The sequence below is a fragment of the Microtus pennsylvanicus genome, chromosome 17 (assembly GCF_037038515.1).
Source record: "Microtus pennsylvanicus isolate mMicPen1 chromosome 17, mMicPen1.hap1, whole genome shotgun sequence".
In the NCBI taxonomy this organism is placed as follows: Eukaryota; Metazoa; Chordata; class Mammalia; order Rodentia; family Cricetidae; genus Microtus; species Microtus pennsylvanicus.
In genome coordinates, this window is record NC_134595.1 from 27,381,620 (window position 1) to 27,406,065 (window position 24,446).

Here is a 24,446-nt window from a genome sequence, read left to right on the forward strand (position 1 = left end):
CCAGGCTACCAACCGGGATCTTGCGAACTAAGATGGAGCACCGCCTCCCTCAGGTTGCTGTGGATTAAATGGCTAACAATTTATAGAGCCCAGCAACTGCCGGGGAGCAGGGGATGTTTCCGGCAGGGGCTCTTTGGCCAGGAAGCCTGGAGCCCTAGTTTCATGGTCGTATGACGTCATCTCACCCACCACCGCAGTGCGGGGAGTCCTGGTGGGTGAGCTGACCAGAGGCCCTGTCAGAGTTACTCAATCCTGGGCTGCGGTCGGCCCCATGTGCATCGAGCTGCCAGTCAACCCCGACTGAAAAAGGAAAACAGAGGCGAGTCCTTGAAGGCCGGGTTTGCCGTTGAAGATCTAGGGGAGCATGCGGGTTGAGGTCCAGGGAATTCAGACCGAAGTGATAGTGTGTGATGACAGCCTATGACCCATGGAATAGGGAGACGAGGATGGAGGTCTCCACCCGAGGGAAGGAGATGCGGGTCAGTCCTCCGCCTGTGGCGTCATCCTATTAGCAGCACGCCCTGCAATGCTCTGACTTCCTTCTGGTGATCTGGCCCAGGCACCAGAAGCGATTTTAAGACTCACCTGTTAATTCTCTGGAGTCCAGAACCCTAGCCCGCCCTACATACCTTCTTTAGTGAAAGAAGCACCCCAACCCCACACCCAGTGGGTTCTTTTTTTGTCCCCCTACGAGGCATCTGTGATGATGTTCCCGGGCCCAGCAGGTGGATGTTTTACAGTTTTTATGATTTCAATTGAAAACAGTAAGGAGTCTGCAGGCAGGTTCCGCTGGGCGCTACAGAGCCCCTCTCTGAGAGCGAAAGACAGTGCTGAGCTAGGGGCTGCTGCATCCGAATCCGGGCGTCTGTCCCCCACCCCTCACTGGTGATGTCACAGCCCAGCCTCAGTCCCAGCCCCCTCCCGCTCCAACCTCATCTCTTCTGCGGCCGCTACGCCCGTCCCTCTCCCCGCGCGCGACAAACCAGCTGGCGGCTGAGGCTCGGACGCAGCGCGCAGCCAACCAGCGCATCGGGAGGGGCTCGGGGAGGGCCGGGCCGGGGGGCACGGAGCTCGTCACGCGGCGCCACCGTCACAGCACCAGGAGCGGCCAGCAAGCAGCATCAGTTCCAGGCTCGGGGACCCTCGCCGATGCCAATGCCCATGCGGGGCCGCCGCCAGTGACGCCTGAGAGGTAAGGCTACCGCCCGCCCGGCTTGTCACAGTCCTCGTTCATCCTCCGCGTTCATCATCCTGCACCTGTCTGTAGCATCCGGCATCCGCACTAAGTGTGCATCGGGTGGTGGATTCCGGGCCGACGCCAATGTCCTTGTCGCAGCCCAAAGCGCGGGCTTGGAGCTGTGGCTTCCCTTCCCCCGACCTTCCTCCGCCTCTTCGAAGAACAAAGAGACGAATTCAGGGGTGTTGGTGCTCCCTGAGAAGCTTTTCAGGGCCCTCAGAAAAGACTCCTTTGCTGTCGCGCGACCCTTGGCACATGTGGGCGGAGGTCGCCAGCGAGAGGGACCAGCAGATTTATTCACAGACTCCTTTCCCCCTGTATTCCTGCACTGCAGAGAGGCTACCCAGAGGGATGCGACGGATCTGCGGGGGAGGGGAGGCAGAGATGAGGGGAGGGGAGTAGGGATCAGGATAAGGCTGCGGGGCGTCCGGACCGGGCGCGGCTGTAGATCTAGGCCCTAGGGGAAGGTGCGCGGGGCAGCCGCTCTGGTCCCGTGTGGGTGGGGGAGGGCAGATGCTGGCGGCGACAGCAAAACAGGCGAGCGGGCGGGGCAGGGGATGCGGCGCCACGGCCAGGCCACCGGCTTAATGTGCACTTGGTGACTGCCCATCACTCCTATTGCTCCCGATGCCCCTCCCTCCAGAGACCCCATTTCCCTTCCAGAAAGACTGCGCGGGAGGAACCACCCGTAGACACGCCTAGAGGCTACTAAGCCAGCGCCCCAGTAACAGGTGTGGCCCCCGGCTGGAGGAAGGGGGCCGAGGGACGCGTCGTCTGGGCTAGTAGAGGTCCCCAGGCGTCTGGCATTGGTTGACTCTAGGAACATTGCCAGCGAAGACCCTCGCACTCCCTCGTTAAGCCACTCGTGCTCCTACTGCTTCCTAGGGGAAGGCCACCGCCCTCTGCTCCCGAAGGGGCAGGGACCGCATTTGGGCTGAGAGAGAGAGGAAGGGTCTGCGGTGCAGTGAGGTGCAGGCTGATGGGGGCCGCAGGCAAGGGAGGGGGAGGGGAGAGAGGGATTGCCAAGTCATGGGGCCTGCTGGGCGCCGGCGCGACGTCGCCCTGGCGCGGACCCGATGCGCGCCCACGTCCCCAGGAATGGGGACTTTTCCCCAGAGGCCAGAGGACCCTTCCCCCAGAGGCTGGCCTACCTAAAAGGGGACCGTATTGCTGGGATTAAAGGCCTGCTAGGATAAGCGGATTGGGTCACGCGGCTGCGGGAGGAGGAGGAGGTGCGGAGAGTTCCTGCTGCGTTCAGGGCTGGTGCTAGTCCAATCCAGGGGACCCACAGACTCAGCGCAGGCTCCTGCGGAAGACACGGTCACACCGAGCTGGCTGAAGGGGGCAACGTGCCAAGCGCCTCTGTCTAAGGAGGCAGCGCGGGCTGCAGGGAAGCTGTGGGGTTCGGGGGGCTGGGGACGCACCTGCGGCGGCCATTTTGCAGGTGTGGCTGGCCACCTGCCCTGGTCAGGCTGTGAGGAGAGGGTGGGCAGGGCACGTGCGGGGCACCAGGATGAGGGGTGCTGCAGGGTCCAAGGTAGACCTCAAGTCGGCTCTACCTCTGCACAAATCTGGTCCCCTGGAGGTTCCTTGCTTTGGGTGGGTGGAGTCAACATTCAAGTCTTCTCTGGCAGAGGGCTGTGTCCTCTGGGTGTGAATCCTGGGAGGGCCCTGTTTCCAAGGCAGGGATCCCAACTAGTTGCTTCCTCCTGTAGTGAGGATGGATCTGAAGGACAGGTTGTCCTTCTTGGTTTGTGGGCCACGAGTCAGAGAGACTGCCTTAGGAGGTACCTGTGTGGGAGCTTGCCATATGACCGTGGGGGCTCCCCCACTGGGCACCGCTCGAGCTGGATGCCTCTCTTGCCATGCCTCCTGATGCCCTACTCAGATGGAGCCTGCAGACTGCGCTAGCCTCAGACAGGTGAAGGTCTGTGCTCTCCGCAAAGCCAAAACTGATGAATGGCTGAGCAGTATCCAGGTCCAGGCCAGTGGGGTGAAGGGGGTGTCTCAGGATCCAGCCTGTTCTGTGCCCAGTTTTCTGTCTCTTAGACTGATTGTGTGCTCTGCGAATGTTGGGCAATACTCCTATGGGCTTTGTGCTGGGTTTGGGGGAGCAGCAAAGACAGGGTAGCGGGTGAATCTGACCGGCCACAGCAAAAGATTATTCAAGGAGGATCATTCTGCACAAAAAACGGTACCCTGGCCAAGCCTTTGGGCAGAGCTCATCTCTCCAAGAACGGGAATGGGACTCGGTGGAGAGTGATGGGCCTGGGTCACTGAGCTGGCAAACGAACATGTGATTTGCGGTGTGCAGAGGTCCCACGTGTTCCCTATGGGCAAAACCAGGGCTCTTAGGCCCAAGGACAGAGCTTCCCACAGTCATCAGCAGAAGCAGTGAGAGACTCCCTAGGCCCTCCTGAGGTCTTAGTGTTTGTTGCTCTACTCCTGAGCCCAGCCAGGGTCCTGGATCCACACTTGACCGCTGACTGCCCCTCCCCCAAGGTCTTGGTGACTCAAGGCTGGCTGAGCCAGGCCTGCCATGGTGAAGGGGGGGACATCGCAGGGCTCGAAGATTCAGTCGAGGCCAGCAGCAAATTTATACCCTACGTTCAATCTAATCCTGAGTGTGGCATGGGCAGGCCAAGACATACAGATGGCCTGGAGGTCCCCCTGTGTGCCATCTCTTGCTCGGCTTTCAGGACTCACATCTGCCTACCTGGGTTTCCTTCTTAGCCCCCGCCCAATGCCAGGAACCGGCAGCAGTGGCAGCCCTGGTCCTAGAAGCAGGTGGGGGACTAGATTCAGGGACACCAAGTAGCTGTGTATCGCTTGCTCAGATTGGCAGTGTCCTTCAGTGCTGGTTCCCACTGACCCCTCATCCTGGCTTGAGCTGGAAATAGATAAGGAAGGGAACTGTGACCCATCTAAGGGTCTCTGGCAGGAGAGACAGGGTAGGAGTTCTGGCATCCATGTAGGACTAACTTTACACTGGGACAGACCAGAGATCAGCTCAAGGGGAGGGGCCACAGGAGCAGTGAGGGTCATCAAGACCCTGAGGGTTTTATCTTCTCCACATTTACCTCCTGTGGCTGGGGCCACACACACCAGATACAAACACACTATGGCATGTTCACATATGCACACATCTGCACAGGTGACACTCGTACACACACGCACGTGTGTAGACATACATACATTCAGCATCCCTGGGTCCCTGCTTTCGTTTTGACTCTTCTCTGAATCATCCTCTTCCGGGCCCTAGATCTTCCTGAAAGTCCTCTTGGGTACCGCCTCCTTCAGAAAGCTTGCTGTAGGTCACCAGCATGAAGGGAGGCTGTAGGCTTGGGGCTGGGAAGAAAACAGAGGACATTTATTTGACATAAACAGCACTGTGTCATTGTGTGGATTCCATGATCTGATACTCTCAGATACTCTCAGATACTCCTCAGTGAGGAGGTGGTAGCATGCCCATTACTCAGATGCAGACACTGAGGCTCCTGAGAAGTCATGCTTGATTTTCCCAGTCTCTAACAATTGCTGCTCTTTTAGTTCCTTCTGCCTGCCTCTCACCCCTCCCATCTGTCTTTCCGTTTTCTCTTATATCCCTAGTCCTTGTCCCTTTCAGGGGGCAGCATAGTGTCACCTCCTACCCCTCAGTCAGACTCAGTGAGTACCATCTTTGATCACCAAAGCCCAGGGTAAGCAGCTGCTACACTGTCCACTGGACTGGGGTAGTCTTAGGTCTGCGAGTTTTGAGGCTGTCTGGGGAAGACATCCTTCCCTTTGGGTGTAACTCTAGCGGTCACCACAGCCCCTGGCTGTCCCTATGGTCCCCTCTCCTTGAGCTGGCCTCTGGGGATGATGATGCCCAGGAACGTGCTAAAGGGGTGCCCAGACTCCCCACATCTACTCACCTTCCCGGGGACCTCAGCTGCCTGTCCCATCTGTTACCCGTTCAAAGTAAGAGGGTAAGAGACCTGGCCAGTGGGCACCTCTCTGAGGCTGCTTCCCTGGGGGTGGGGACTCAGCTGCTTCTCGTGATTGCCTCTCACTTTCTGGCTGCTTCTTGGTCTAGAGTCACTGTGGCTGCATGGGACAGGGCATGGAGGAGCATGGAGACACATTGGCCTGGAGTTTTGCTGCCTGTGCCTTACTTCTGTGCTTCTGCAGGGTTTCCTTTTTTAAAAAAATATATATATTTTAAATTTAATTTTATGTGTATGTTGTTTGCATGTAAGTCTGTACATGCATGCATGGTACCTCAGGAAGCCAGAAGAGGGTGTCCCTGGAACTGAAGTTAGAGACGATGGTGAGTCACCGTGTGGGTGCTAGGAATTGAACCCAGGTCCTCTGGAAGAGCAGCCAGCACTCTTAATCACTGAACCAGCTCTACAGCCCTGGCAAGACTTTCTTGATTAGGTTTTCATTTTCTTTTCTCTAGACCTCAGATTCCTTCCTTCCTTCCTTCCTTCCATCCTTCCTTCCTTCCTTCCTTCCTCCCTCCCTCCCTCCCTCCCTCCATCCCCCTCCTCCCTCCTCCCCCCCTTTCTTCCTTTTTTAAATTGAATGGGTTTCTTTTGTCTCCAGGGTTCCGCAGCTCTGCCGAGTCCCCTCTTTCCTGGCACCGCAGGCCTGGGAGCCACCTCCCTCTGGCTGAAATTGGCTACTGCCTCCCATCAATTGAGTCTCTGATTCTTGGCCCCCCTGGCTGTCTATGCTTTTCTCTCTTGCTTTGCTGGGGCGCATCCTCTCAAGATTTAATGAAAATGACGCATGACTCTGAGCGAGCCTGTGAGGGGCTCTGCTCCATCCTCACCCCCTGCTGAGTCATTTCCTCTGAACTTGGGGGGCTATGACATCACAGGCCTGGGCATCCCTGTGCCTTCACCTGTAACTCTCCTTCTGGAATCTTCGTTTTCCACGGGAATCTACCATGCATTTGGATAGGTCTCAGTGGGTGTTTGTTTTTAATGATGCCTGTGGGCCATTTGGATGGAGGATCAGGTCCCTCATTTGTAGGTTCACAGTCCTCCCACCTTTTCTCTCCTTTCTTCCTCTAATTCCCGTGTTGCTGCTTTTCTCCCCCACATTCATCTCCTTGTCTTTTCTGCTTCGCGGACGATTCTTAGAGTTCATTTTCCAGTTCTTGGTCTGAAATCCTCCGTACTCCCTTCCCCATGTTTCACCTCTAACACCTCACCTGCTTTAACTGCTTCCGTCTCACAGCACCCTGCTCTCGTTGCTGAGTTTGGTCTGCTTGTTCTGTCTGTGGCCAGTTTCCTGCAGCTTTACCCCAGCTCCCCATTTTGCTCATCCGCGGGACTCGGAGACCCAGGAGTCCTCGTTGGTACACGCAGGACTTGGGAGGCCCAGCGTCAGAGGATACGTGCAATCCATCCGCTTTCTCTGAGCGAGACCCTGACTGGGGTAAGGACCCTTTGCAGGCTGGCCCAGGGGATGGGGTGGCTGCTGCCAAGTTACCTACTCAGTACCAGAGTTTTGGTCTCTGCCTCTGCCCTGAAGGTTGTGCTCTTTACTATTTGTGGGGGAAAAAAAGAAAGCAGTCAACCGCCTGCTGATGGTCCCAGTAGTTACTGATTCTGAGGTGGATGGTAACAGTGGGTGTTGGGCAGTTTCCGATTTAGCCCTATGCCTCACACCCGCCTTGCTCAGGATTCTTTGGGTACTCTGGGAAGCCCTGGGAAGAGCACCACACAAGCAGCCATGGCACCACTGAAGCCATCCAGGCCCTTTATTCTCACCATTGGGGTGACTCTGCTGTGCCCTTTCTCTCGTTGTCTTAGTGTGACTGGCAGGCGTGAGGATTGGTTGAGGGCTCCCTCCTCACACTGTGGGAGTCACGGGTGTGAACTGGCTTTGAATTGTGTTAAGAAGAAAACCCGTTCCAGATGTCTTCCCCCCCCCCCCGTATTAAGGAAGAAAAACCTGGCGATGCCATGTTCTTCAGTGTCCCTGGCATGGTTGTGCATACACGGATCAGTCCACTGACCTATCTGAAAAGTAGACAGATCCCTAGGTAAAGGCTGCTCAGTTGCCAGGGAAGCCCTCGTGGGTTCTCTGTGGAGTCTCATCCTTCCTTGGTGGCCAAGAGCACCTGCTACTCGTGCCTAGCCCACGTATTTGCCTGCCTTCTGCATGTGTCTTTATCTGAGTTCTGTAGCTTTCATGAAATACCTGGGACCGTGTAACTCATGAAACATATGGTCTTATTTGGCCCCTAGTCAAAGAGCGCGGTGCCTGCCTTTGCTTAGCTATGGTGAAGGACTTATACCGCATCCGACAGCCAAAACTATCCCATTCAAGACAGAACAGGTGTACCAGAGGGTTTGATTTTATATTGAAGTCACTCCTGTGATGAGCCATTAAACCATGAATCCACGAATGGTCCATTTCTTCATCCTAAAGATGTTGTACGTACACGACTCCGGGGATTGGGTTAGATCCATGGCTGCATTCTCAGGCATTGCATCATAGCTGTCTCCTACCCATTGTCCACAGGGATTTGACATTTCCTTGCCTTCGCTGTGCACAATCCTGTCCCATGTTGACGTAGAAGCCTGAAATATACCGATAGCAAGCAATGCCTCTGATGCCCCAACATGGGTCCTGTCCCCTGGCTCAGGAGCCCCCAGGACAGCCTAGTTTCCTTTTGTCTGTGTCAATGCCATGTTCCACATTAGTTATCCCTTCCATAGTGCACAATGACCCATTCTCCTGGCCTCTGAGAGAATTCGCCACCCCCCACCCCTTCTGGAGTATGGTGTGATGACGATGTTATCTTAGCTACCCTTTCTTAAACATATTTTAAGAGTTTTTGTATATGTGTGTGTGTGCATGTGTGTGTGAAGGTGTTGTGCCCATGTTTGCACATGCAGAGAGGATGCAGAGGCCAGGGGAGGACTTTGAGTGTCCGGCTCTATCAAGACAAGAGTTTCTCACCGACTCTGGCTCACTGTTGGTTTAGCTAGGCTAGTTGACCAGCAAGCCCCTGTGACACTTTTGTGTCTGTAACCTGCCTCCTCAATCCCTGTTTGAGTTACAGGATGTGCCTGGCTTCTTACATAGATGTTGGAAATACGGACTCAAGCTGTTATAATAATAAACCTTACAACATTTACAACGTAGAAACTGCTTAGTTTTGCAAATTTCCATTTAATATTTTTAGGTCATGGCTGCTCCCAGGTAGCTGAATCTAAATGTGTTAGCTGTTTTTATAACAAACATCTGAGAGAATCACCTTACAAAGGGGAAGGTTTTGTGAGGCTCACAATTTGGTTCCAGGGTTGCATGACCTCATCGCTTTGGGCCTGTGTGGAGACATCACCATAGGAGTTCACTGTGAATTAAGCCAGTTTTTACCTCATGTTTAGGAGAGAGGAAGAGAGGCTAGGGTCCCTCTATTCCTGTCAAGAATCTCCCCAGTGAACTGGAAGGAACCCCCCCATTCCTTTCCTAAAGGTCACATCACCTCCCAGCAGAGTAAGCTGCGATCACAGGGACTGAATGTGGGAAGTCCGGATCCAATTCGTAGCCCTGGGAACAGTGAATCCATGGTCTGTTTCCCTTCAGACTTGGCACTGGCATCCCTAGTATCTTGTTCTCCCACACACATTTTTAGAAGCAAGTTGCCAAGTTTAATAAAAGAGATTAAGATATCACTTGAAATTACACTGATGTTTTAGATCGATTTACATAAAAGTCAGCACTTTTGAGATTTTTGTTTTTCATGAAAGGTCATAGCTCAGGCTGGGGAGGTAGCTCAGCTGGTAAAGCTGGTGTCAAGCAAACATGAGGACTTGAATTCTAATTCTATCCCCAGCACCATTGGGGAGTGTGCAGTTCTTGCTTGCAATCCAGGTGCTGGGGACATGGGGCAGGAAGGCTCCTGGGGCGTGCTGACCAGCCAGTCTAGCTGAATGGGTGAGCTCCAGGTTCAGTGAGAGACCCTACCTCAAAGAATAAGGTGGAAGGAAACACCTAATGTAGACCTCAGCCCTCCCACTCACCTACAGGCTTCATGCACACAGACATGCGCACACACTACGTATGCACTAAAATAAACAGGAAAAGGTCAGGGTTCTTTATTTAGATCTTGGTAAAGTTTAAAGCCTTTCTTCATGAAAATTTTATAAACTCCTTAGTGATGATCTTTAGGTATTTCGTAGTTTGGTTATTATTTTAAATGGTATCATACAGTGTTTCTAATTCTCTGACCTAGTATACATCAACACATAGATTTCCAACAGTCTTGCCAAAACCTTGCACTTATTCATGATTTGTGGGAAATAAATTGGCATCTATGTAAATGAACAAACAGAGTGGGTGGTAACCTCTCCTTCCCTCCCTCCTTCCCTCCCTCCCTTCCTCCCTCCCTCCCCAACCCCCCCCCCTTTGTTTATTGTTTTTCCTGTCTTACTGTGTGGTTGGAACCTCTGTAACAGTTAAGCAGAAGTGGTAGCAGGCATTCTGGGATGGTCCTAAATTTTTTATAAATGGAACATTTTTTTCTCCAAGTCACTGACAAGTATGACGTTTGGGTGGGTTTCAGCAATGTCTTCTGGGATTTAAAAGTCATTATTTTTTTCAAATATCACTCAGAGATTTACATATGTGGGTTGGGAAGACTACTGATTTTTTTGCTGTTATTTGTTTTGTTTTTTAATATCTGTTGAGGATGTCTATATTCCATTTCCCAGCTGTGTAATGAGTCACAGTGACAGATGTCCCTGTTGTACTTTACGCCAATATTTCAGGAGCTCCAGGTTTTTTTGTTTTCTAATTAAAATTTTAAAATGCCATTTATTTGCTTTTTATTGCATGCATGTTTGTGAACTTGAAAGCCATGACCACGCCTGTGGCGGCCAGAGGCCAACCTGTGTTAGCTGGTTCTCTCCTCCCGTCACATATTGCTTGTGACTGATGTCAGACACCAGGCTTAGTGGCCAGCGCCTCGACCCTCTGAGCCACCGTGTGAGCTCCAGTGCCAACTCTTCTGGGCTCCTGCGTCTATGTTCATTAGTGAGATCCCTCTATAATGTCCATTTTTCTAATTCTCCTTCACCAATTTGTCACCAAAGTTTTGCTAGCTTCAGTGAATAAACTGGAAATATAGACTTCCTTTCTGCATCCTCTCTCTTGCCCACTTTCTATCAAGATCTATATAAAACTTAATTATTTTTAAAATGTCTGGTGGACCTCATTTATAAAGTACTTCTAGTTTGTTGTCTAGTTTGTTGATTTTTTTTTTTATGTTATTTACTTTAGTTCTTTCCTTGAGGTGGAGTCTTGCTCTGCTGCCCAGGTAGGGATCGAAATCCTGGCCTCAAATGACCCCCACCTCAGTCCCTTAAGTGCTGGTGCCTGGCTTGTGGGTGAATTAATGTAGAAAAATGTGTGTTTCTGTTGGCTGGCTTTTCTCGAGTTCCAGGTTTTCCTGCTTCTCAGCACATCTGGGATTAATTTCTTGGACACCAGGTGTGGTTTTCCCACTCTGGTCCGAGTCACAGGTTTTACCTCTAGAGCGCGCTGGGTATTGCTCTGGCAGCCTGGCAGCTCTCTGGAGGGGCGGCTTTGTCAGTAAAAAGCCCATGGAGCTTTTCCAGGGTAGATCTAGAGTAGATTTCCTGCAGGGAGGTGTGTTGAGTTACCTAGTTACAACAGGATTCTTTGGTATCTCCACAGAATTCCTGGGATGGAGAAGACTATTGTTTCCTGACTGATTGGATCACAAATACCTCTTTAAAACAAAAAACAAAAACAAAAAAACTTTTTTTTCATTTATTTTACATACCAACCACAGTTTCCTCTCCTCAAAGTCCTGCCCCACTTTCCATGTACCCCCTCCCTTTCCACTTCTCCATCTTCGTTCAGAAAGGGTTTGAGCAAATCATGCCTTCAGTGGTACTCTGTCCACAAACCCCTCTTTACTCAGCGCGAGCTTTGGGGATTGTTTAGCCTGCAGTGCTCTGTCCATTTGTCTCTGGATCGCATGGCCATAGACTGACGCTCTGCAAGCCTCAGGGGCATCATTGGCAAATACCCGGAGCTATGAGCAGTCTCTTCCCTCCCAGAATTATCCAGTTTTCCCCACCTACCCAAATCCTGAGCGTTGAGACTGGTCCTTGTGACTCCGTGCTGGTTGGAAAAGGAAGCCCCGTTAAGGTTGCTGATAGTATTTTCGTTATTGTTTACTAAGAATTTCTGTAGCTCCATTGTGACTCCTTTGGTGTATCCTTTATTTAAAAATTTATTTTTAAAATTTCTAAATGTGTGGGTTAGGGTTTTGTTGTTATTATTTAGCTTGTTTTCAAGTGAAGCGATTCATTTGATACATTATGGAAGTTATTGGGAGTTACTTTGTGGCCCGCTGAGTTTTAGATTTCTAAAAGTTCACATTTTACCTTGTTTTTAATTTAGTTACTGGTTTCTTCAGTAAACATTAAGACAACACTATCTGGGCATTTGAAAACCTGAAGCCTGGGCTGGAGAGGTGGCTCAGAGGTTAAGAGCACTGGCTGTTCTTCCAGAGGTCCTGAGTTTAATTCCCAGCAGCTACGTGGTGGCTCACAACCATCCATAATGAGATCTGGTGCCCTCTTCTGGCCTGCAGGAATGCATGCATGCAGAACACTGTATACATAATAAATAAATAAATCTTTCAAAAACCAAAAAATGAAACCTGAAGCCTTTCGGGCATCATATCTGCCTACGTCCTCTCTCCCTCCCTTGACTCCTAGTGGAATACATTGCTTTTCCATTTGTTTGGCGATCTATGATTTTGAGCTTCTGTGTGGTTGGAGTGTACTACGTCTGCACGACATCTGCACTAGGGAGGCTGGAGCTGGGGAGCACGGGTGCTGGTAATTTGCTGGAAAGCCTGTGGTTGTTCTGAGGATTCAGATCTGATGCTGAGACCAACTTGGGTCTGAATATCTGTGGGTCACACAGACATTCTCAATTTGAAACTGAGATTCCATGAGGACAGTCCGTGACCTTAGATTCTTAGAAACTTTCGCTTTGTCATTCCTTGGGTCCCTTTAATGGTGAACTGGTCTCCCCAGCCTTGCCGTCACTGTGGGGATAGATTTGAAGGTTCTGCTGTCTTAAGGTGATGTTTGTAGTCATGAGTGGTCTGCCTCCTGTCACGCGGTCCCAGTTCTCGGATACCTTGGCATCAGCAAAGGCCCGTGCCTTCTTGCTGACATGACACCTTGTTTCAGCAATGCTGTTTAAGCAGTTTCCATTCATTTCTCTTTCCTGGGTAGTTCTCTCGCTTGTTCCCGATGTGTGTTATCTGTCCCGGACTTCTAGGTGCTCTGTAATGTAGGCTGGAGGTGGCTGCCCCCACTCCTTTCCTTCTCTCTACTGAGAAATGTCCATTTTAATAAGAAAACATACTCTTGTCTACACTTGTGCATACACGCAATGTTTGTCGACTAAAATGAGTCTTTCTTTGCTTGTTTGTTTGAAGACATATAGCCCAGGCTGACAGAGTGCTCCAAACTGCCTATCTCAGCTTCTGAAGTGCTGGGATTACAGGTGTGTGTGTGTGTGTGAGAGAGAGAGAGAGAGACAGAGACAGAGAGAGAGACAGAGACCGCACCCATCTGAGTCTTATTTATTTATCTGAACTACTTAATGATAACATTAAAATAATTCTTTTTGAGTTAATATGCACACAGAATAATCAAATGGTGTACCAAATTTAGTTAGAAAAATCACCAGTTTTTACATCTATCTATCTATCTATCTATCTATCTATCTATCTATCTATCTATCTATCTGGTTTTTCAATACTGGGTTTCTCTGTGATATAGTCTTGGCTGTCCTGGAACTCCTTCTATAAAACATGCTGGCTTTGAACTCACAGACATCTGCCTGCCTCTGCCTCCTAAGTGCCAGGCTTAAAGGCGTGTGCCACCACCGTCTGGCCGATGTAAAAATTTTAAAGCTTTCTTTCTTTCTTTCTTTCTTTTTTTTTTGGGGGGGGTGGTTTTTGAGACAGAGTTTCTCTGTAGCTTTGGTGCCCGTCCCGGAACTAGCTCTTGTAGACCAGGCTGGCCTCGAACTCCCAGAGATCCGCCTGCCTCTGCCTCCCGAGTACTGGGATTAAAGGCATGCGCCACCACCGTCCGGCTAAAGCTTTCTTTCTAGAGTAAAACAGTGGGCTTACCCTGTCAGTCCTCAATATTTTAAGCATTGTACGGAGAGGCAGTTAAGGTATTTAGCCTTTGTGTTGTGTTTATTTCAGTGCCTTGCTTTTGAGATTCATTCATTCATACTCTCTATTCTGAAATTAAAAGACAGTAAACTAAAGAAAAGAACTGGGCTTTCCATGAGGACAAGGAACAGGCAGGAACACAGAACAACCAAATCAGTACTGTTGTGTGATGTTTTGCTCTTTCCCCCCTCGGCTTTTACCTTTCTTACTTCTGTATATCTTACTTTCTCTTTCACTCTGTGGCTGGCCCCTAGCGTTCTCTCTCCTCCATTTCTTGCTCCTCTTCTTCCAGATTTCTCCTTCTGTTTATTCTCTGTCTGCCAGCCCTACCTATCCTTGCTCCTGCCTTGTTATTGGCCATTCAGCTCATTATTAGACCCTCAGGTGTTTTAGACAGGCAAGGCACCACAGTTCAGAGTTAAACAAATGCAGCATAAATGTAAGTCACACACTTTAAAATAATATTCCCCAACATTTCCCCCTTTTTCTTTCTAAACAAAAATGAAAAGTTTTAACTTTAACATAGTAAGACTGTATACAATAAGAACAATTATCAAAAAAAGATTACATTCACAGTGTACTGTTCCAATTCATTTGTATCTGATAAATTTAAAGAAACTGTTCCATAATCTATCCTATTTCAGTAAATCTAAAAATTTATATCTAACTTATTTTCTATCATATCTAAGGAAAACTACAACTATAACTATCTAGTCTTCAACTCCATCAAAGATGCCAGAAGGATATAATATTATTTAAGTAAACAAAAACTGCATTGCAAACGACTTCCAAAATCACTAGAAATGACAGAGACATATGACTGCCTGGATAGTCACCCAAAGTTCCTTTGCAGTTTTGGGGCATGCATCTTTCACCTATAGGCCCGTAGTATCTAGCAGACTTTTCAATGAAGCAGGAAATTTGAAAGACTGTCCTGCCGACATTGGCAGTTTGCCAGTCACTTTCCTCTGTGTCCTGCAGAAGGTCTGGCAGTTTCTTCTGTGAAGCAAGAACCCTAAAAGACCATCCCTCCTTGTTTTTGGCAAAGTTCAGTGGTCACTTTCCTGTGGATCCTGAATGTCCAGTTTATGCAACATACTGTCAAGCAGTCCAGGCAAGAACAACTTCTTGCCCAAATGGCTAGCCTTGCCACATTGAAAGCAAACTCCATAAGAATTTTCTCCAATTACCATGATCTCCGAAGTAAATTGGTATTGCCAGGAGCAGATGTGTCTCATTTTCATGAGAATCTCTAAATTAACAAAACATTTTTAATAGGTCTTTGAAGTGTTTGAAGACAATTTATCTATCTAAAAATATATCTTTGTATGATCTAGAAAACATACCTAACATATCTACAAATTTGATTGCTATAAATGACTAACCACTAACCTGTGTTTCCTCATTATTCTAAGTAGTTCATGATGATAGCTTTCAAAAACTAAAACTTCATCTTACATTTCCAAATGAACTGCATAGGCCCAATACCTCAAACACACAAAAAAAATACATACAGTAAGTGGTAACAAAAACCTTTGAATTGGTATCAATATACAAAAATCCTTTAAACAAGTTTAGAAACATATACAGTGTGTTGCAACAAAAATGACCTTAAATTTGTATCAATATACAAAAGTCCTTTAAACAAGTAAAAACATATATACATTGTAACAAAATTGATTTTGAATTTGTATCAGTATACCAAAATCCATGCCAATGCAAAAGTATCTGAGATTAACAGTTGTCTTTTTTAATTTTTTTTTTTTGAGACAGGGCTTTTCTGCAGCTTTGGAGCCTGTCCTGGCACTTGCTCTTATAGACCAGACTGGCCTCGAACTCACAGAGATTTGCCTGCCTCTGCCTTCCGAGTACTGGGATTAAGGGTGTATGCCACCACTGCCCGGCTAATAGTTGTCTTTTTAATCCTATATTCCCTAAATATAACAAATATCCATCATGATTCACCACATAATCCAAAGCCTTTCACATCCCAACTCTTGGGAATGTGAACATTGTTTTCTCTAGACTGCTTCCTGCTGAATGTGGACAAAGACATCCTGGGGGTCCCCGAGAAAAATTTGAGTTCATGTCCAAATCCTGGGAAGACCATTTGTAATCTTTTTTGATAGATATCACCTGTCAAGGTTCAGGAGGTCTCCCTTGAGCAAACCAGATCCAAATCAACCTGGAATGAATTCATAGCCTCTTGTTTCCTGCGGACTAGAGCACTAGACTGGCAATACTTGCCTGCAGCAGGCATTTCTTTTTTTTTTCTAAACTTCATTTTTTTATTCTTAGTTAGCATGAAAAAGGCTGTTTAAGTGCTCTGCTGTACAGCAGGTTTTTTTTTTTTAAAGGAGCTGTTTTATTTTTTTTTTCAGCTTTCTCAGGCCCTACATGGAAATACAGGAGGCCCACGCTGGTATGCTACAATATTGTTGTTGGTTTTTCTCTCTTTATACTCTTTGAGGGACCACCACCCAGCTCCCAAATAAAACACATGGAGGCTTATTCTTAGTTACGAATACCCAGCCTTAGCTTGGCTTGTTTCTTGCCAGCTTTTTAAAAACTGTCCCAGCTACCTTTTCCTTCCTTTATTTTGGCTTTCTTACTTCTGCATATCTTTCTTTCACTCGTACTCTGTGGCTGGCTGTGTGACTGACCCCTAGCGTTCTCTCTCCTCCTTTCCTTGCTCCTTCTCTTCCAGATTGCTCCTTCTATTTATCCTCTCTGTCTGCCAGCCTCTCCTATCCTTCTCCTGCCTCGCTATTGGCCGTTCACCTCTTTATTAGGATCATCAGGTGTTTTAGACGGGCAAAGAACCACAGCTTCAGAGTTAAACAAATGTAACACAAACAAAAGTCACACACCTTAATATACTATTCCCCAACACAGTACACATCACAGAGAAAACGATCACTAGGAAAAAAATTCCTTAAAAATTAAAAAAAAAAGAATGAAAAAATTCTTGATAAAAATAGAAGCAAAACTCTTCAGCAAAATATCTATCTCTATAGAGCCAAACCCAACAGCACTGGAAAGAATTGGGTGACATCCTTTGTAGAGATGCAGGGATGGTTCGATACACGTAAGTCACCAAAACCAGGCACCGTCAACGTAACAAAAGACAAAATGTTGTCTCAACAGACAAAGCAAGGCAATTGATAAAATTCAACATCCTTTCATTTTTTTTTTAAAAAAAGAACAAATTAGATGCATAATGAATGTAACAACACGATAAAGACCTTTAATAATGAGCTTGCAACTTGATTACATTCGACCAGAAAACAGTGGGTCTTGTTTAAGCTCTAGACAAGGCCTGTCTTTACCGCTTTCTTTTTTATATATATTTATTTTAGGTGTTTGAATATTTTGCCTGCTTGCATGCATGTGCGCTCTGTGCACACACGGCGCTCGCAGAGGTCAGAAAAGGGCATTGGATCCCCCTGGAATTGGGGTTATGGATGGTTGTGAACCACTGTGTGGTGTTGGGACCTGAACCTCTGCAAGAGCAGCAAGTGCTCTCAACCACTGAGTCATCTCTCTAGACCTCCCCTCCCCCTCATCTTCACCCATTTGCAACGTAATGCTGGGAAAAAAAATTCTACCACTACAATTACAAAACTCTGACGAAAGAAACTGACGAGGACACAGTATCAACATCCCTGAACCCATACCTGCCCACCCCCCAACATGCACACACCAGAACAATCACTATTGTTAAAATTACCATATTTTCCAAAGACATTTAAGGTCAGTGTAATTCCTATCTAAGAGTCAATGACAGCTGGAGGGGTGGGGCATGCCCAAGTCCCAGCATCTGGAAAGTGGAGGCAAGAGGAACCAGGTCATTTTCAGCTATGGGGCAAGTTTGAGAACAGCATGGGTTACAAGAGACCCTTCTTCAAAAACAAACCTGCCAATGATATTCTTCAAAGAACTAGAAAAAACAGTACTTATTTACATGAGGCCATAATTAACCCCAAATCGGCAAGGCTATCTTGAGCAGAGAGAACAAAGCAGAAGTGATTATACTGTCTGAATTCAAAATTACTGCATATCTGTTGTCATCAAAACAGCATGACAGTGACACAAACTCAGACACACAGACAAATGGAACAGAACAGAGAGCTAGACGTGAGACCCGCACCTATAGCCAGCTGCTTTCTGATATAGCCAGTGTACGCATGCATACTGGACCGAGAATGCAGGTGCACGCTTTTAATCCCAGCATTTGGGAGGCAGAGGTAGGCGATCTCACATAGTGAGTTCCAGGACAGCCAGGGCTATGTAGAGGGACCCTTTCTTAAACAAACAAACAAACCAAAACAACAAAAGGAAAACCCACACTGGGAAAAGGACAGTCATGCGTAGCGGTGCTTAGACAATCATCAGCTGTCCATGTGCCGGTGGGGCTAGACCCTGCCTCACACTCGGTATAAACAACTCCAAATAGGTCAAGGACATGAGCTTTGAAGTGTGAAAGTACCAGATGGCATAGGAGGAATGTTTCTGGACATTGTAATCAGCAAGGAGTTCTCAGAGAAGAAAGACCCCAAAATACAGGAAGCAAAAGTAATGATAGCTAGATGGATTAGTTGCTATATAGCAAGAGCAATCAGGAACCCCAACTGACAAGAGCGGGCAGCAGCAAGTGGTTCTGTCGGCAGCCGCTTCCGAGGCTCATGGCCATGCTACGTGTCTCATTTTCGTGGTCTCTGGACTGCTTTAGAACAGCAGTAATTCATTTCTTGCCATTTTGGAGGCCAGAAGACTGTATTGAGGTGTGCTCAGTGTCTGACGAAGGCCCCCTTTGGTACCATCTTGCTGTGTCCTCACATGGACGATGGAGCCTGGGTTCTCTCTCACCCTGGAGGTCTCCCCCTCTTGACTCAGTTGCTTAGCAGACATTCCAACACTTTGGAGGTTAGGACCTGAGCATACGAATCTGAGAGCGACGTTCAGGCTCTGCGTCCCTCCACAACCTGAGCTCTCTCTCATCTCTGTCTTTCGGATTTCTACTGCACTCGTTCCATCTGCTTCCGTATTGCTGCTTGCCCTGTTCATCCACGATTCTATTCAGTGTCTTCACCTGCATTTTGTTGTTGTTGTTGTTTATTTGGGAATTTTTCTTTTCAGTTTGAGAATTTCCTTTCGATGCATTATAGTCTCTAGTCCTGGGACTGGAGAGATGGATCTGAAGTTAGAGCATTTGCTCTTATGCAGGACCTGGGTGCCGTTCACAGCATCTCTCTCTCTCTCTCTCTCTCTCTCTCTCTCTCTCTCTCTCTCTCTCTCTGTGTGTGTGTGTGTGTGTGTGTGTGTGTATTCATCTATATATAACTCCAGGTTCAGGGCATCTGATACCCTCTTCTGGCCTCATGGGCTCCAGGCAAAACACTCATGCACATAGGATAAAGATTTTTTTTGAATTTCAAACAAAAATACGAATCTTCTGGTAAAATTCTCCCCTTCGCTGAAGTCCTCTGTCTTTTGTCCTGTGTTTTGAAAGTCCATGTTGATAATTCCTAGGTCTGTATTGTGTGTAGTTTTATTTTCCCCTGTTTGAATTTTTGGTTTTCCCCTTCTTGTCCCTTTATAACCTACAACATTTATTCAGACTATTTAAAAATATTTATGTGTATAAGTGTTTTGTCTGCACATATGTATGTATGTGCACCATATGCATGCCTGGAGCCCTTGAAGGACAGCAGAAGATAGCACTGGGTCCCCTGGATCTGGTCATGAGCTACCATGTGGGTGCTGGGAACTGAGCGTAGATCCTCTGTGAGAGCAGTAAGCTTTTTTAACTGCTGAGCCGTTTCTCCAGCCTCAAGCCTTGTAACTTTTGATATAAGGGCTCACGCTACCAACTGAGATGCCATCCAAACCCTGACACTGCTGTGCCCCATTGCAGGTGACTCACCTCCCCTACAAGCTTCAGTCAGAATCAGTTGAGGCCAGGCTGTGGCAGGGTTCATCAATGTGGCCTCCTCGTCGACTGGGCTTTGCTGTGCATCTCTGGATTTCCAAGAATGGCCTACGTGACCCCCGCAGTTTGTAGTGCTTGCTTACCACTGTGGAAATTTCCTTTGACTCCCAGAGGCTCTTGGCTTGGGCTCTGAAATTCTCTACCTGGGATTCAGAAATTGCCAGATATCTTCCGGGGAGAGCTGCCTGTGTATCCACCTTGGCATCCCGCTTCCTTATCGTGGCCCCCTGTTTGTTTCTCCACCACAGTTCTGCAGGTTTTTCTGTCACTCAGCAACAGCTCTCTGCCTGGAAAGACTCCAGTCTCTCAGCCTCTCACCCTGTGTCCAGAATGCAAATTGGGCTGGGAGCCAGCACTGTTTAGTGTTTTCTGTTCCTGCACCCTTCTTGCCCCCTGCCCCAGAATCTTGGCTTGGTACTCTAGCTGCTTCAGTAACTCTGAATCCTTGGAAAATCGAACATTTTATCTGCACCAGCTGCCCACCTGCATGCAGGACTGCTTTGCCGGCTTCCTGAAGCATCATTTTTGTTTTTCTCCAGGGAATAGACCTGTGTGTTTGTGCTTCCAAAAAGAAAGTTCCAGCTCATGATTCAAAGAGGCCAGTTGTTCAATGCTGACTTTAATTTATTTTTCACTGTCTGTGTGTGAGTGCTTTGCCTGCATGTATGTCTGTGTACCACATGTGTGCAGTGTCTACGAAGACCAGAAGAGGATATCAGAACAACAAATGCTTGTGAGCTGCTGTGTGGATTCTGGGACTCAAACCTGGGTTCTCTGAAAGAGTAGCCAGTATTCTCAACTGCTGCCCTAGTGCTGAGCTTGTAAAACATTACTATTTCCATAAATACACAACACAATATATATATATATATATATATACATAAGTATGCATGTATGTGTATATGTATGTATGTGCATATATAGTAATATGTGTGTGTGTGTGTGTGTGTGTGTGTGTGTGTGTGTCAGTCTGTGGACATAATCTGTCTTTTCCACAGAACCTCCCACGTGGGTGCAGTTCTGCCTAGCTTTAATTGCCAAGTTGACATAGCCTTGAGTCATCCGAGAGAAAAATCTGAATTGGGGAATTGTCTGAATCAGATTGGCCTGTGAGCACGCCTGTAAGGAGCTGCCTTGGTTATTAATTGATGTAGGAGGGCCCAGCCCACTGTGGGCGGCGCCATCTCTAGGCAGGTGGCCCTGGGCTGTATAGGAAAGCTAGCTGGATATGAATCCACAAATGAGCCATCAAGCCGTGTTCCTCCACAGTGTCTGCTTCGGGTTCCTGCTCTGACTTCCCTCAGCGATGGATTGTGACCTGGAAGTCTCAGCCAAATAAATCCTTTCCTCCCTGTGTTGCTTTTGGTCTGTATTACCCAGAAACTGAAATAAAACTAGACCAGACGCCATTCCAGCCTTGAAATGAGCACAGCTTATAGTGTATGCCGGGTCTGGGGGGAGGTGTGTGGCTGTTCTTTGTCCTCATTTCCCAAAGATTTTTATCTTGCCAGATTTCACTGAAAATCCTGTGGAAATATCTGGGTGACAGGGATTGAGCATCTGCACAGCTAAATTTGGGGAGCAGGAGAAGCTTACCACGTCGCGTATCTCAAACATGTTCTCCCTTGCTGATGACTTACTATTTCGGTCGCAGGGTATACCGCCTTAAAGGGCGTGAGGTGTGCTGCTGCACAATACTGCCTAGGACTCCTGTCCTAGCGACTTCGTGGGCTTGCCTGCACCCCACTCTCATCCCTGGCTAGGATCTCAACACAAACACGCTTCACCTGTCCTTCTTGGGTGGCCACTCGTGGATTTGGGAAAGGTGGCACCTGCTCTCGGAGTGGCTGGCACTACGCCTTGGAGCTGAGGGGCTGCCATGAAGGCGTGAATCCAGTCCCCGCCAGTTTCTGTTCCCATCAGCCGCAGGGAGGTCTGTCCCTCTTCCGGCAGCCTCTGAAAGAGCTGTTTCCCGAGGGAGGTCATCACGCCCCAGCTTCAGCCTGTGTGTAGGCTCAGTACTCTCACCCTGCTCTCTGGCATACCCATAAGCCAATGCCCAGGGGTGAATCACACAGCTGGTGACCCTTGCCCAAGGAGCCCTGTAGGTGTGAGGGTTACCAATCTCTTCTTCTTTTTAATTCAGTTAAAAGATTTTTCATACAATATACTTGGGTTATATTAATTTTTGTTTGTTTGTTTTCGGACACAAGGTTTTTCTATATAACAGTCCTGGCTGTCCTGGAACTCGCTTTGTAGACCAGGCTGGCCTTGAACTCACAGAGATCCACCTGCCTCTGCCTCTGAGTGTTGGGATTAAGGGCAGGCGTGTGCCACCACCACCTGGCTTGGGTTATATTTGTTCTCCTTCCAAAGTTCCTCCTACCTCTTTCCCCATCTCTACCCACTCAACTTCCTATTCTTTTTTTAGAAACAAAACAGCACAAAATGAAAATAAGAAAAAAACATACACCCTCTCACCCCACCCAGGACACACACAAGAAAACAAAAACAAAACAAACTAATAACGCAGCGTCTGTTCTATGTTGGTCAACTATTCCTGAGTATACTGCCCTGGGGTGTGGTTGATAGACCCATTGTTGACTCATGCTCAAAATCTGTACAATCTCAACCCAGACAAATCCTAGCACTGAGGAAAGGAAGTGGACACAAAGTCCCATCCCTCCCCAAGAAGCCATTTGCAAATCATAGCTGCTGGGAGAAGGGAGCCAGTTTTCTTGGCTGGAGGTCCACCTTGTTCTTGCAATGGGCTCCTTACACTCAGCCTAGCTCTGTGCTATTAAAATCAGTTACCTGCTCCCACTTCTGTGTCCTGTCCATTGGTCACCACACTGTGTCATTGGGGTGGTCGAAGTGGGCGGAGAAGTCCTGTGGGTACGGCCAGGTACCCTTGTACTGCCTCTTTGAACACTGCTCCTAATTTGTGTCTTCTCCCCATTCCAGGTGACTCTGCCCTCTCTGGGGCAACCGCAGCTGCTGAATTACCAACAAACTCCACAGAAATGGCTGGGGCCTCTGTGAAGGTGGCGGTCCGTGTCCGCCCCTTCAATTCCCGGGAAATGAGCCGCGACTCCAAGTGCATCATCCAGATGTCAGGGAGCACCACAAGTGAGTACTGGTCATGATGGCTACCAACAACTGCTGGTCACATGCGACCGTGGGACCATGCCTACTAGCCAGATTTAAGAGCCAACCTAGCCTGCATTCAAGAGCCCTGAGCCTTCCTCATCCACATGGCGTGTGGGGGCCGAGGGCTCCCAGGTAATGGATGAGCACAAATGATGGAAGCCAGACATTCAACCCCAAGGCATGTGCAGGGGCTTCCTCTCCACGCAGGGGACCATCTCTTCTGATCTCTCCAAATGTCTGGCTGGACTTGTGGCCACACTGCTGTCACTTGGTCTCCCTGCTATCCGCGTCCCTGTGTTCGGGTTGGTTGTTTGATAGAGTCTCAGATTGTATCTTCTTCTTTTGTTGTTGTTGTTTATTTTCCACCTCCTCCCCTCCTCTCAGTTCCCTCCCCCTCCCCCCTCCCCCTCTCTCTCCAGTTCAAAGAGCAGTCATGGTTCTCTGCCCTGTGGGAAGTCCAAGGTCCTTCCCCCTCCATCCAGGTCTAGGAAGGTGAGCATCCAAACAGACTAGGCTTCCACAAAGCCAGTATATGCAGTAGGATCAAAACCCGGTGCCATTGTCCTTGGCTTCTCAGTCAGCCCTCCTTGTCCGCTGCGTTCAGAGAGTTCGGTTTGATCACATGCTCCATCAGTCCCAGTCCAGCTTGCTTTGGTGAGCTCCCATTAGATCAGCCCCACTGTCTCAGTGGGTGGGTGCACCCCTCACGGTCCTGACTTCCTTGCTCATGTTTCCTCCTTCTGCTCTTCATATGGACCTTGGGAGCTCAGTCCAGTGCTCCATTGTGGGTCTCTGTCTCTATCACCATCCATCACCAGATGAAGGTTCTATGGTGATATGCAAGATATTCATCAGTATGGCTATAGGATAGGGCCATTTCAGGCTCCCTGGATTACTAGTCACACTATAGCCCAGGCTACCCTTGAACTCTTTATTTATTTATTTATTTATTTATTAAAGATTTCTGTCTCTTCCCCGCCACCACCTCCCATTTTCCTTCCCTTCCCCCAATCAAGTCCCCCTCCCTCGTCAGCCCAAAGAGCAATCAGGGTTCCCTGCCCTGTGGGAAGTCCAAAAACCACCCACCTCCATTCAGGTCTAGTAAGGTGAGCATCCAAACTGCCTAGGTTCCCACAAAGCCAGTATGTGCAGTAGGATCAAAAACCCATTGCCATTGTTCTTGAGTTCTCAGTAGTCCTCATTGTCTGCTATGTTCAGTGAGTCCGGTTTTATCCCAGGCTTTTCCAGACCCAGGCCAGCTGGCCTTGGTGGGTTCCCGATAGAACATCCCCATTGTCTCAGTGTGTGGGTGCAACCCTTGCAGTCCTGAGTTCTCTCTCCTTCTGCTCCTGATTTGGACCTTGAGATTTCTGTCCGGTGTTCCAATGTGGGTCTCTGTCTCTGTCTCCTTTCATCGCCTGATGAAGGTTAATATTCAGGAGGATGCCTATATGTTTTTCTTTGGGTTCTCCTTCTTATTTAGCTTCTCTAGGATCACTAATTATAGGCTCAATGTCCTTGATTTATGGCTAGAAACCAAATATGAGTGGGTACATCCCATGTTCCTCTTTTTGGGTCTGGCTTACCTCACTCAGGATAGTGTTTTCTATTTCCATCCATTTGCATGCTCTTTCCTCAATCTCACAGACTGTAATTCCAGCCTGGCCTGAGACACAGGCGTGTGCCATCCCTGGATGTATCTCTGGCCTTTTTACAAGGATTAAGGCATAACTAACAGTTGATCACATCTTTACTATCCTGTTTGCAAGCCTGTCATCTCAGCTGTTCAGGAGGCTCAGGCTGAGTACCACCTGGGACTAGGAGGA

At 48.3% G+C, this 24,446-nt stretch overlaps 1 protein-coding gene across 13 annotated transcripts in view; it reads left to right on the forward strand.

Moving 5' to 3' along the window:
- The first annotated feature begins 934 nt into the window (after positions 1 to 934).
- Kif1a (kinesin family member 1A) overlaps positions 935 to 24,446 on the forward strand; it is an 88,427-nt gene continuing 64,915 nt past the window's right edge. For 10 of the 13 annotated variants that reach the window (XM_075952106.1, XM_075952105.1, XM_075952107.1 and 7 more), the window contains exons 1-2: positions 980 to 1,192; positions 22,435 to 22,599. In XM_075952106.1, the coding sequence (XP_075808221.1) occupies positions 22,494 to 22,599 (106 nt within the window). In that variant the 5' untranslated portion in view covers positions 980 to 1,192; positions 22,435 to 22,493. Of the gene's footprint in view, positions 1,193 to 22,434; positions 22,600 to 24,446 lie in introns of all 13 variants that reach the window. The other 3 variants (XM_075952114.1, XM_075952118.1, XM_075952115.1) reach the window with 2 other exon arrangements.